Source organism: Arabidopsis lyrata (genome assembly GCF_000004255.2).
Source record: "Arabidopsis lyrata subsp. lyrata unplaced genomic scaffold ARALYscaffold_7, whole genome shotgun sequence".
In the NCBI taxonomy this organism is placed as follows: Eukaryota; Viridiplantae; Streptophyta; class Magnoliopsida; order Brassicales; family Brassicaceae; genus Arabidopsis; species Arabidopsis lyrata.
Window position 1 is genome coordinate 3,200,496 of NW_003302549.1, and position 12,251 is coordinate 3,212,746.

Here is a 12,251-nt window from a genome sequence, read left to right on the forward strand (position 1 = left end):
ATACACATATTCAAACTAATAGCAACAAAACGGCAACCATATCAACTGTTTCCTATTCTTAATAATGAAACCATTGGGTAAATCTATAAAAAGAAAATTCAGTCAAATGATATGCAAATTTGTACTCGTTATCTCTATTGAGTTTCCTCCTATATAACTCAAATCCATCAGAGAAAGAAATCATCAAATAAAAACACACATCAACTAATTGAAGAGCTCTTTTATTAACACTATGGCTTCATCTAAAATCTTCTTCGTCGCTTCTCTCCTCATAGCTCTGATGTTCCCCTCCATGATCACTTCAAGCCGCGCCGCACAACAATTTACGGAGAAACAAAAGTTAAAACCGAAATTTTTTAGACCCCATTTCCCTCAATTTCCAAGACCCGGCTTTCCAAGCAATCCAACAGTACCCAGTTTTCCTCAGTTTCCAAGACCCAGTTTTCCAACTAATCCTATGCCGTTCCCTCAATTTCCGAGACCCGGTTTTCCGAGCAATCCTACACCCGGTTTTCCTCAGTTTCCGGGGCAAGGTTTTCCAAAATTCCCATTCCCATCTCCTTTCCCTCAATTTCCGAAACCCACAATGCCTGGATCGCCCGCTCCGCCCCTCTCTACTCCCCCCTCTCTCCCTGCAACTCCGACTTCCATCCCTTGAGTTGTCTCCTCCAAACTTAAACTCTTTGTTTCAATTATTGAAACCAAACTCATTGGCATATGTGAAGATTATCATCAACATAAGCTAACTGGCTATATATTGCTGGCTGTAGGATTGATGAGTATTGACTGTAACATTACTCAGTTTTTTAACTTGCAACTTATCTATAATAATTAATAAGTGAATGTAACCGATTGATAATACTATTGCAAAGTCGATCAAATCAATCTAACAACCCAAATCATAAACTACGGTGGCAAAATGATTATATCTTAATGAAAAACTAATCAGTTCATTGCACAAATGTGGAATTTAAACGAAACAAATGGAAGATAAAACAAACATAAGTCCCTGAAGGGGTCTCCCAAGTTTTAGCCTAATAAGACAGAAGAAGAAAATGACTTCACACACAAGTGGAACAAACACATGATAATCCCACCTCAAGGGGTTTGATTTTTCTCTATAAATTATGCAAAAAAAAAAAAAAAAAAAAAAACTATGAAGATTGAGATAGTCGTAAGTCAAGACCAAACTGACCGGTCTTTAACAGCGATTCCACTGCCTTCCTTCTTCTTACCTCTGCTTGCTGCATAATCCACTGTCCATTTCTCGAATGTACAATCAACAAAATTATAGTACCCGCCATGGAGAGACAGTGACCCTTGCCGCACTTTCTCTTCTATCCACGGGTAACCAAGCAGCCTTTCTAATGAATGATTTATCGACGCCTGCAGGTTTTATATTAGATATAAGTTCACAGATTAATTATGGAAGATATGAAGAAGTTCCACTGATTTACAAAAAGACTTCACCTTTTCACAATGTTGGCACTGGTGATCAAAATGGAGGTTTGAAGCAACAGCTTTTGTGCTTTCTTTTGCCTTCTTCCCCACAACTACCCAGTTTTGTATGAAACTTCTGTTAACAGGCAAATACGATATGGCAAAGTTCAACAACAATTAATGGATTTGTTCGATAGACTGAATCAAGAACTGATAAAAACCTGGAATCGACTTCGTCTTCCATTTTCATTAAAGCTTGAATTCCTCCACAGCGGCTATGACCAATGACTAAGATGTTTTCCACCTGCAATTTTATCAATGAGACAAGAATTATAAACGAATGTATCTACACATTGTGTCTACGCTGTTTATGTTGCCTTGAGATTTGAGTTTAAGTGAAAAGAACAAACTCTGTAGAAAGCTAATTTCATGAACGAAACCGAACCCTGAACTGTGAAAATCCTCTATTTAAAACTTGAAACACTGTCAGAGATAAGATAGAGGCTTACATTAAGAGTATTCACAGAGAACTCTAGAGCAGCTTTGGTTTCAGTAGGTCCAGACTTCACGCAACAGGCAAATTCAAAAATGTCAAAATGTGAACCAGGCCATAAAACCAAAATGGTAGTCTGCACTACTTTTATACCTCATATGAAGGTACTAAATTTGCAATGTTACGAACAGTGAATGCGTCACCCGGTTGGAATCCCAGGACAGCAGAAGGACAAACCCTAGAGTCTGCACAAGCGATCACCAGAAACTGTTGCTTACACTGTTAGCAACAATTCCTTTCTCCAGACAAAATTTAAACCACAGAAAATATCTCAAGCCTTCCGTGAACAATAATAAGCATTTGTAAATTGTAAAGGTACCTTTGGAGCTTGAGCATCTGCCAAATTTTTGTAGTGTTCTAAGTTATCCCTGCTCAAGAGTATATCATCAGGTGAGGAGAAACAGAAAGGCAAAAAGTAATATATAAACCATTGAAAAAGCAAAAGACTGAAGAAAGTGGTTCTGCTACTTACATGTACTTATGCTTCTTGAAGGCGAGGAACCGCTGTTTCATGTCGTCAAATACATCATTGTCATTTTGTCTATTAATTGCAACCCCATTAGCTTCCTGAGTCAGTCCAGGTGTCTTTCCTGAAGCCATCACTTGCAAGTTTAAATCTTTTCTTCTGCAAAAACCACAACATTTGAATATTATAAAACATCTCCACTGAGATTTTGCCACTTGAAGCATCACAAAAAAAAGACTCTCCTTTTCAAATCTTATAAAAGACACACTACTTATAGAACCTAAGAAACTATAACAAAAGCTGTACTAACGAAAGGGGTCCCCAACAAAGTACAATGCATCACCATGTGATTTCTCTTAGATTCTTACTATATTATCAAGACTAAATGAAAATCAGATGGAGCAGCAATCCCAGATCAAAATTACGGATCATTATCCCAATCCAAACTGAAAAGATAATAAAGCCAAGAAATTACCTGAAAGAAGCTGGAATTCTCAACTGGGTTTTCTTTAAACTGTGCTTGGGACCAAAGATCTGAAATAAAAAAAATGCAACAGAGTTAAGAAAACCAATAGTCAGAATTGGATGAAACAGTGTGAGATGGAGGGAGAAGGATTGACAACATACAGCTTGAGTTTGCAGATTAAGGAGAGACGTGGAAGAAAAAGGATCATGGGAGACAGAGAAGTGAGTGGGAGTAGCTGCCATGAAAGAGCTCTAGAGAGTAAAGTTGGGTATTTCGAATCTGGATCAATAAGGCACAAGGCATCTGAAGAGTGTTCATCTGAAAAAACAAGAAGGCCTTTTAAAAATTAAATATTTATTTTTGGTAAGAAGTGGATGTGAATGCATTTCTCCAACAAAGACGGAGAAACCAAAGTTTTTGTGTCGTGTCAGTTTTGGACCCCACCCCACAAATTCTTTTCCCTAAACCAAATTGTTCTCTTCATGAGAAGCTAACTAATGCAAAAACTCTTTGATTGATTTTATGGAAATTTGCTATTGGTCAAAGATTCATAATTTTAATAAGTAAATGGTAATTCACTAGTAATTTGTTTATAGGCATAGAGCATACAACAACAAAAACATCAAAAAGAGTTTAAGATCAAAACTTAACATGTGATTTTACTTTCTAAACTGTACTTTTATTTAGTATTTTTGCCAATGCATAAACCAAGATTGATTTGATAAACTTTAATGTACAAATACATAAGAAAATCCAAAACAAATCTCACCTTAACTAAAAAAGGAAAGAAACCTCATCTTATGTTCCGTCCATCTTAACAGTTTTGTTAATTACCGTTTGTGTGTTTTATGTGAAAAACAGCGTGAAGTTAATTTCAGGAGAATGAAAACAGCATGATTTGTAAGCAGACTAAATAACCCCCAATTTCATATAACAAACCCTAATTTCGAAGATAAACATAAACCTGCGACGACTCGACCCTTCAAATTACACGAGAATGTGAGAACTTCTATTGTATACACCAAATCGACCTCAATCAAACCATCATTATCATTCAGTTCTACACCGACACTAAAACTAAATCGTTAATCAAACTCAAATTCAAATTCGGAAATCGGAGAAAAAAGTTATAACATGAATCTAACCTAAATCGGGAAAGAGGAAGACTTCTCCTTGAAGAAAGACATATAGGTGAATTCTCTGGGAAGTAGAAGTGTTCTCTTCTTGTTGAAGAAAAAGAGGAACAAGACAATAATCGATAAGACGAAGAGTTCTTTTTGTCAATTTTCCTTCTTTTAATGAAACGCAGCGTTTCCAATTAAACTGATTAGTATATAGCTAAACAACACGCTAAAATGTAAATCCATTCACATAACAGAAGACACAGTTGAATCTGAGTTTAACTAGAAACCAGATGGTGTTTCAAGAACAATAAACAAGTAACATACAAAATGAAGCGCTTGGTGTATATTTATACTTACCAACTTAATCCAAAAGCAGAGTATAAGCTGTCAAAAACTCTCTTTTTCAACTTTACAAGAGTGGCAGCTTTGATAAACAAAATCTTATATCACCTTCATACATATAAATACAATCTATCTTTTTGGCTTTGATTTGATTTTCTTACTTACTTAATGGACTTGTTTTACTCATAGCAATGAAGCTAGTACTACTTTCCACTGTAAGAGATAGATCTCTTCAAGAAACTTGACCTCCCAGATCCAATGTTATTGCCTCTCTTCAACTTCTCCTTTTCTCTACCCACAACAACTTCACTTGCCCTTAATCCTGATAACGAGCCCAACGACACTGATCGTCTCACTCGCTGCTGCGACTCACCATGTTCTCTACTAATATTACTAACAAACCCATCTCTTTCTTCCTCGATTTCTTCATCGATATTATCTCCATCGATTTCTTCTGGAATACTCACGCGGATCTCCTCTAGACCCTCACTATGGTCATCAATCATCGTGTTGGCCACGACTATAGGAGCACGACAAAGCGGACAATTGGTGTGTGATCTAAGCCAAGTATCAATACAAGAAAGATGAAAAGCATGTTTACACTTTGGTAACAATCTAAGCGTCTCTTCTTCTTCGAATTCGCTTAAACAAACCGAACAATCTGTTCCTTCCACAACACCATCTTTTTTACTATACTGGCAAACTTTGATCGAACTTATAACCGTTGGATTCAACCCTATGGTTCTGATATGCCAAATCGGATGATCGACGATAACCGGTGCTGGTCCATCCAAGTCCCAATTCCTAGCCTCATCCATGCTCCATCTTCTTGATATTGCTAATTCTAATCTTCTCCTCCTATAGTAAAACTTGAAGCAGAGAACAAGTAAAGTAAGGAGAAACAGAGTTGTGATGATAGATGAAGCAGAGATGATCAAGATCCTCTTTAAGTTGTCGTCGTGGTGGATCACTGGAGGTGGAGAAAAACCTGTAACTACGACGATCTCGCAGATTGAAGGACACTCGTCAAGACAATAGGATGGACAATATCCTTTACTTTTCAACTCTTGGAGGCAATTAAATTTACAGACCGAGTCCGATAAGGTTTCGTTGGACATATCCTCCAACAGAAATCTGTGAAGGAATCTCATGATTCTTGCTTCGAGATCATCAATCAACAAGCTCTAGAAGAGAGAGAGGGAGATGAAAAAACAGAGAGAAAAGAAGATGAGAGTTGTCTTCGTTTTTGTTCTCTCTTTTGCTTTCTTTCTTTAGAATCAAGTTTGGTCAACAAAAGTAGGTTTACGGTATCTATCATCTTAATGCACCAAGATAATTGATTTTTTCAATGTTACAATATTTTAGAGTATAAGCTGATTATAAATATTTCACTTGAATATGTTTTGGTAAAAAGAAGCATATGCACCCTCACGTAGTCGGTCTAATATTAAATTGTATTGATTAGGTTTAAATGAGTTAGTAGTTGATGACTTATTGGCTTAGTGTGTGGTTGTGGTACAATGAGGCTTATCTTTATCAACAAGTTTTATTTGGTGGTTTTAATGTTAAGTTGTATCAATCTTTATTAAAAAGTTGGCAAAGTGTTTTTGACCAAAATGGTTCAAGTGAGCAATAGCGATATCTGTGGGCGTATTCTCAGCTTGTCCCATCACGCAACAAACTGCTTCCACGGAATAGTCGTCGTTGTACTGGCGTATCTGATTCTTTGATGTGAATATGTATGGACTTGTTCGTGTCTAAATTCTTTATGAATCGGTATAGTATAAACCAGATCAAGTACAAAATATTCTACATAATGAAATTTATTTTCATAAATCAAATAATTATGGTTTGGTAAAATGGTATCATAGCAATGAAAATCTGAAATTGTTTCAATATCTTTCGACTGAACATTTTTTTTTTTTGTTAAAAATTTTCATCTTTCTTTGCGTTCTACCGAAGCTTTTGGTTTCCTATTTATTTCATCCTCCGGTACGGATGGTCATACTCTTCCTCGTCGACAATTCATTTGCAGTATGATGCTGACTAATTTCTTCTTTGATCTAATTGGTAAACATGAAAATATTGGATGGAATAAAAAATAAAGAAATTTTCTCTACTCATTCCTTACCAATTACCATAATCGTAGAAGGATATTTTTCTTTAAAAATGGTTAGATTTGTGTTGCAGTTTTTGGTGGTTTCTGAAGTTTTTGGAATTTTCTATTTTTTGTATATTTTTCTGTATTTTTTGTCAGAATTTGCGAAAATGGTATAATACTTAACATTGGAATGTTGGATGAATGCTTCATTCCACAATGTTTCATGCATTATCTAGACTCATTTGCACCTTAAGAGTTAAGACTAATTGTGACTCGCAAGTGTCTATCTGTCGGTGATGTGAATATTATCAAATCAAGATTCTTTTGTTGTATAATATAAACCGGCTTACACACTAGCTAGCTCTGGTGTGATTTAGTTATTTCTATATAAAACCAAATTTATTTCAAAATTGGAAAAAATGTTTAAGCTAAATAAATGTTAGAATAATGGTTCCAAGTACAACATTTGGTGGACCTAGTGCACATTCTGATTTGCGTTCAACAGAGTACATAGAGATCTAGAATCTAACGGTGGTGGGACCAAAGCAGCTAAGACCCATAGCTTTCTCAAAGGATTTCTCAAAGGGTGTAGTCGTCAGGGGTTTGGATCTGATGAAATCAGCCGAATCTGAAGACGTAGGAGGAGAGTGACGAGATGGGACTGTGATGGTAGGGACGCGAGCCATGGCTTCTTTGTGGAGTAAGCGGAGAGGGTAGTTCCATCGAGCAACGCCTTGGTCCTTTAGTACTTCCACGGCTGCAATCGCCGTCGCCACCGCCCACGAAGCTTGCTTTCCGGCGTTCATCTTCTTTTTTCTTTTCTAATTCTCTTAAAACAGTGTGTATTGATCTTTGGACAATGTGTTTGGAGTTGCGTGGATCGGAGGATTAGGTTTATAAAGGGTGGAGTCGAGAAAGTGGTACTTACATAATGAAAACAAGAGGCTAAAGAAGCCACAGGAAATCTTGAAGCTCGTGGTTTTGTTATTATCCTAGGAACAATGTACGTGGGTTTCATTTTCGCATTAGTTTATTTAATCTTTCTTTTTTTTTGGTCTTAAATTAAAGTAAAATGAGTGCAGATGTTTGATTGATCGAGACATGGGGGCAGCCGGGCAGGGCAGTATAATGAGTGCTTGCTAGTTCAGATGTTTTTTTAGGTGTTCCAAATAAAAAAACATAAACATATTACAAGTCTCATTATATCTTCTGACCATTAATCCCAGTTTGCTTATATTACAAGACCTAAAATCTTGATAACATCATCATCATTATTCAGATACTAATACGTTTTATTAATTTTTATAGCAAATTTAAATTCTGTTGGTCTCCTTCCTTTTTAAGCCGCCGGAATGGTGTAACCTATAATAGATTCAAATCCAAATTATGACATATATATGCTTAACAATTACGAAATTAAAATACGAAAACTAAGAAAGGTACTTACTTCCACATTTATAACCGGAGGGAATCTTCTTGCCGCAAGAACGAGCAACGTAAACCACTTTGTCCATATCAATGTAATTCGTAACATCCCTTGAAACGTAGCGGCAAGCACAAGGTACGTCAATGGGACGGATTAGAGCACAACAAGACCGAGACGGCGGCGGAGAATCTGGCCCGGCGTTGTTGACGTAGCGTTGACATTCATTCATCAGTCCCGACAAGTTAGCTCCGCAGACCTGAGCTATTGCCACGTGGACATTGTCGGAACTGATCATGAATAAAGCTATTGCTAGAATAACCAATGTCCTTATCATGCCATTCCCCATTTCTTTTATTTTTCTTTGTCAGTATGGTTTGTTAATTTGTAATGAAATCTATGATGCGAATATTTGGTCAGACGAGGGATTTGTATATATAGCATAACGTTAATGCGATGCTTAGTAATTGTAACAATTTTAATTGTTGGGTTTGTAGTGGGAAGCACAAAAGGAAGGAGTGCTCTATATTATTTGTTATCTTTGTTGGTGGGAATGTTTCGTGGCAGTTTTTGAACGAGGTTCCACTTGTTTAGTGGAGTGGTTGAAAAATAGTTTAGTGACTACTGATTTTTGATGAAATCCTTTTTGTCTCCGAATGAACGTCGTTAATTAAAAGATGTTCTTAATTAAAAAGTTAAATTTGGTGTCATTAATTTTCGATCGCTAATCTATAACTAAGTTTGTGAATAATTATTAGTGCATTTTCTTTTTACATGTACTTTCTTACGTTCCAATGTATGTGAAATTGTGAATATGTGATGTTTTCTGATTTTTTCTGAATATATGATTATTGTAGCAATGGTACCAAAACGAATATATATATATATATATATGTTAAATAACTTTTACTACTATATAGTATGAGATTTACATTTTATTAAATAAACAACTATGCATCCGATGCTTGTGAAAAATCATATATATGCATAATGCATCCGATGCTAGCTTGTGAAAAAATCAGATATTTTCGCTATTTAAGACATTCGAAGTAGTTTTCTTCAAAAAAAAGACATTCGAAGTAGTTAAACATGGAAAAAAAATCGTAGTGAAAAGGTTCGAACCATGATCCCCATAAATCTTGCCACCCACAGGACCACTATTAGTTGATATGTGTTTTAAGATTTTATTTTGGAAGGGAATTTTCCAAGTCAAATGTTCTGAATATACTGGAGAGATGTGAGGTTGATCTAATATATCAAAACGAAAAAAAAAAAAAGCACACACTTTAGCTGACAGTACAATAGTGTAACTAAACAGCTGCATAAGGAAAGAGTAGACTTACAAAGCTTTTTACTCACGATCTTCGTTTCAATTTAATATGCGTTTAAGTAGGTTTACAATGTTACATAGAAATACATCACTCGCGTGGGAACTAACTGACACACAGACCAGTCAGACCGAAGAGACATTCAGTCTGGTGGTTTAGTTTGGCTCACCGGTTTAGAATCAGAATACAAAGTTTGTCTTCTTAAGCTTTCCCGGATTTGCTAAAGGAAACAAGTTGTTTCTCTCTGTGCTTCTGAACAAGTGCTTCCAGATTCTTCGCCTTCTCTTCACCATCTTTGAAGTGTACTCTTCTTCCATGTCCTGATATACAAAATCGCCATCAAAATCCAAAATCTCCGTTGAGTAAAACAGATTAGGCATATAGCAAAAGTGCACTAACCCGGTAATAGCCAAACGAAATCCAGGTTGATCAATTTTTCTACGTTCTCGAGCTGGAGAGGCACTGCCAGAGACACAAAAAACATTTAGATCAGTCTTTCTATGTTCTTGAATGAATATTCAAAAATATTAATCCAAAAACATTCAACAGAAAGTCTTCACCTGAACCGTGATTGTACTGCTCTAAAATGCTCAATCCAGATTCGGTCATTATTACATGGTCTCCAGTGAATAATGCCTTGAGGGACTTATGGAATAGGCACACTGATCCCTGCAAATTTATACAAAGCTCTTATCCCAAGATCATAATGAAATTCTTTTTTTAACAAAAAAAGAATATTTATTTTTCATATATATATGTTCTTATAGTTGCACAAACTTACTTCTGAATGACCGGGAGTGTGTATAAGCTCGACATCTTCATAAATACTCCATGGTCCACTTCCTTCCAGCTTTAACTCCACATCAGAGGTCGAAGGTTCAACCTAACAAAAGCTGGATTTAGTAACAAAATTGTTTTCCTAGCTGGTTTCCTTTTTACTTTTATCCAACCTCAGAACTTTTTTCTATTTTCTACAGAGCATATAATCAGCCCAAGGTCCTTGTAACTCTGTAAGCAAGCATTTTCTCACAAAATCTATCAAGAATGTGCAGAAAGTTTAGAAGAGAGGTGCGATAAATTCAAGGACATACATCTTCAGAATGCAGAATTCTGGTAGACTTGAATCGATCTGCCCATTTCTTGTGATCTGCAACATCATCCCTGAACAACGAAATTACTAACCCTTGTTATAGAGATTATAAGAGAAAACATGGAGTTTCTCCTCTTGGTGGTATCAACTCTACCTGTGTGTCAAAAACATGTAGCGAACACCACCCATTATCTCAATCTTTCGAGCAAGTTTCTCCACGTACCTAGGACTTCAGCAAACAACAAAACGTTGGTATATCAGTTGTGTCGAGTTAACTACCATAACGAAGTATATCAAGAAAAACATTGCATCAACAATTCTACTAAACATCAAAGAAAATAAGAATCTATGCTGCCTCCCAAGGGCATATACCTATCAACAAGTATATTTCCCTCACGATGAAGGATCAAGTAGGAAGTTGCTCCGTAGGATTTCTTGGAATGAAACCCACAATGAAAAACTCCCTGAGCATAATGCAAATCTCAAAATTAATAAACCCCAGGGAAAGCAAGAAGCCGAACAGAAGACAACATATAAGACCAGGGTAGTACAAATCAGTTAAGAACTTAAGATCATTTTATCTACAGCTGTTCAAAACCTATAGACAAAATCTCAGAATATTTCCGAGGTATGCTTACAATTATCTAATCAGAGTTAGTTGACTTGTTAATAACCATCCTAAAAAATGAAAGCTTAAGGGATGAGAAACTACAGGAAGTGTGTCCTTGTCCACTGCAAGTGGAAAGGTCTCTTGAGCTTTCCCTATGTCAGCAGGTGGAGTTTCAGTGCGAATAGATCCCGTCGGACAAGATAATAAGGCCTGAAGGAATCAAGAAACGATGAGTAGTCAGGACAACGTCACAGAATTTTGTTAAAGAATCGTCTAAACACGGAATTTTGTTATCTTAAAGAAATTCTCAGTCTAGGATATTATAGCAGACATGTCCACAGAAAAGGACCTAAAGGTACCCATAAAAGCTATCAAAACAAAAACATCCTGAATAAACTATTATCAGAGATAAAATAGAATGAAAAAGAAAATCGAGGTAGTTAAGGCACCTGAAGAGCATTCAGTCTTTCCTCCTTACAGGCTGGTTGTTTAGTAACCGCAGACATGTTGTCCACTCGAGTGAATAATTCCTGTGAAGATATATCAGAAAAAGGCTGTTTATCAATTGGCTGAACAAATGTAGAGGGAAAGTAAATTTCTGCTCTCACAGCTGCTTTGGCCTGCTAACAAATAACTATAACATGAACATTCTAAATTCTTGTTCTAATGTAATCCAGACTTAGTATATAATTCTTCGAGATCAAGCCTAAGAACGAAAAGACCCAAATGCTTAAATCAATGGAACTGTTCGACAATTTCATAGGACCACCAAAAGGGTCCACAAGACAGGAGAAAAAGCAGAAAAATTTAGGAGCTTTACAGGGAAGAAAAAAAAGCTTACCGGAACCATCCAACGACATGTATCACAATCAATACAAGTATTGTCTGTGAAAAATCCATTTGAAAGATAGACAGAGAGAGGGTGTTATTGATCTCTCTTTGTTTTCGATTAGGATTAAAACATAAACAGACTTTTATTTACCGACGAATATATCTCCTTCGACGTTCTGAGAGCGTCGTCGAGGGTTCTGATGGCTTGTCACATTAGCTGCTTTGATAGATCCACCAAATACTCTCCTTCCTGATAAAGCCGTCGAACTAAAAGAGGAAGCTTTCGATGAAAAGATCGCTTCTTTTGAGCGGAAGTGATACGAGAGCGAAGAAATGGCAGAGAAAGAAGCTGAAGCCATGAGACTGGTGATTGATTCTCGTCTCTACTTGTCCTCTCTTTATGTGAGCTTCGATGAGTGTAGTAGAAGAGTCGCAACTCATCTTGAACTTCGCCACTTCGCAGTTTCATAAACAAAT

The 12,251-nt window shown here is 36.4% G+C and overlaps 6 protein-coding genes across 7 annotated transcripts; 1 reads left to right on the plus strand and 5 right to left on the minus strand.

Annotated features, from left to right (window-relative positions):
- Window positions 1-97: 97 nt before the first annotated feature.
- LOC9303242 (prophenin-2) lies at window positions 98-813 on the plus strand. The gene is given in 2 exon segments (XM_002867124.2): window positions 98-619; window positions 621-813. Coding segments are annotated over 2 exon segments (513 nt in total). The 5' UTR covers window positions 98-232; the 3' UTR covers window positions 747-813.
- A 113-nt stretch (window positions 814-926) lies between these two features.
- Window positions 927-4,177, minus strand: LOC9303243 (beta carbonic anhydrase 5, chloroplastic). 2 transcript variants are annotated; one of them, XM_021017150.1, is made up of 10 exons: window positions 4,071-4,177; window positions 3,087-3,243; window positions 2,935-2,993; window positions 2,466-2,618; window positions 2,313-2,361; window positions 2,087-2,200; window positions 1,950-2,003; window positions 1,662-1,744; window positions 1,471-1,576; window positions 927-1,386 (listed from the first exon to the last, which is right to left on the minus strand). In XM_021017150.1, the coding sequence occupies exons 2-10, from the start codon at window positions 3,165-3,167 to the stop codon at window positions 1,180-1,182; spliced, it is 906 nt and encodes a 301-aa protein (XP_020872809.1). In that variant the 5' UTR covers window positions 3,168-3,243; window positions 4,071-4,177; the 3' UTR covers window positions 927-1,179. The 2 variants fall into 2 exon arrangements, with proteins under 2 accessions (XP_020872809.1, XP_002869205.1); XM_002869159.2 differs by lacking the exon at window positions 4,071-4,177 and having other exon boundaries at window positions 3,087-3,362.
- Window positions 4,178-4,310: 133 nt separating this feature from the next.
- On the minus strand, window positions 4,311-5,724 carry LOC9305277 (E3 ubiquitin-protein ligase RING1). The gene is given in 3 exon segments (XM_002869160.2): window positions 4,311-5,590; window positions 5,592-5,652; window positions 5,654-5,724. Coding segments are annotated over 3 exon segments (1,113 nt in total). The 5' UTR covers window positions 5,710-5,724; the 3' UTR covers window positions 4,311-4,594.
- Window positions 5,725-6,876: 1,152 nt separating this feature from the next.
- Window positions 6,877-7,404, minus strand: LOC9305278. The gene has a single exon (XM_002869161.2). It carries the CDS (start codon window positions 7,296-7,298, stop codon window positions 7,011-7,013), a length of 288 nt encoding a protein of 95 aa, XP_002869207.1. The 5' UTR covers window positions 7,299-7,404; the 3' UTR covers window positions 6,877-7,010.
- Window positions 7,405-7,641: 237 nt separating this feature from the next.
- LOC9305279 lies at window positions 7,642-8,430 on the minus strand. Its single transcript, XM_021017151.1, has 2 exons — window positions 7,940-8,430; window positions 7,642-7,854 (listed from the first exon to the last, which is right to left on the minus strand). The coding sequence occupies exons 1-2, from the start codon at window positions 8,262-8,264 to the stop codon at window positions 7,832-7,834; spliced, it is 348 nt and encodes a 115-aa protein (XP_020872810.1). The 5' UTR covers window positions 8,265-8,430; the 3' UTR covers window positions 7,642-7,831.
- A 755-nt stretch (window positions 8,431-9,185) lies between these two features.
- LOC9305280 lies at window positions 9,186-12,226 on the minus strand. Its single transcript, XM_002869163.2, has 11 exons — window positions 11,926-12,226; window positions 11,785-11,828; window positions 11,393-11,473; window positions 11,046-11,153; window positions 10,706-10,797; window positions 10,488-10,562; window positions 10,335-10,404; window positions 10,025-10,126; window positions 9,804-9,912; window positions 9,643-9,705; window positions 9,186-9,563 (listed from the first exon to the last, which is right to left on the minus strand). The coding sequence occupies exons 1-11, from the start codon at window positions 12,131-12,133 to the stop codon at window positions 9,445-9,447; spliced, it is 1,071 nt and encodes a 356-aa protein (XP_002869209.1). The 5' UTR covers window positions 12,134-12,226; the 3' UTR covers window positions 9,186-9,444.
- Window positions 12,227-12,251: the final 25 nt, after the last annotated feature.

Coding starts and splice junctions, on each gene's coding strand:
- LOC9303243 (XM_021017150.1), bottom strand. CDS start 3,167: ATGGCAGCTACTCCCACTCACTTCTCTGTCTCCCATGATCCTTTTTCT. Junction 2,362..2,465: donor TTCAAGAAGCATAAGTACAT/GTAAGTAGCAGA, acceptor ACTCTTGAGCAG/GGATAACTTAGAACACTACA. Junction 1,577..1,661: donor GAAGACGAAGTCGATTCCAG/GTTTTTATCAGT, acceptor GCCTGTTAACAG/AAGTTTCATACAAAACTGGG.
- LOC9305279 (XM_021017151.1), bottom strand. CDS start 8,264: ATGGGGAATGGCATGATAAGGACATTGGTTATTCTAGCAATAGCTTTA. Junction 7,855..7,939: donor CTCCGGTTATAAATGTGGAA/GTAAGTACCTTT, acceptor AATCTATTATAG/GTTACACCATTCCGGCGGCT.
- LOC9305280 (XM_002869163.2), bottom strand. CDS start 12,133: ATGGCTTCAGCTTCTTTCTCTGCCATTTCTTCGCTCTCGTATCACTTC. Junction 11,474..11,784: donor CATGTCGTTGGATGGTTCCG/GTAAGCTTTTTT, acceptor ATATCTTCACAG/GAATTATTCACTCGAGTGGA. Junction 11,154..11,392: donor AAAGACTGAATGCTCTTCAG/GTGCCTTAACTA, acceptor TGATTCCTTCAG/GCCTTATTATCTTGTCCGAC.
- LOC9305278 (XM_002869161.2), bottom strand. CDS start 7,298: ATGAACGCCGGAAAGCAAGCTTCGTGGGCGGTGGCGACGGCGATTGCA.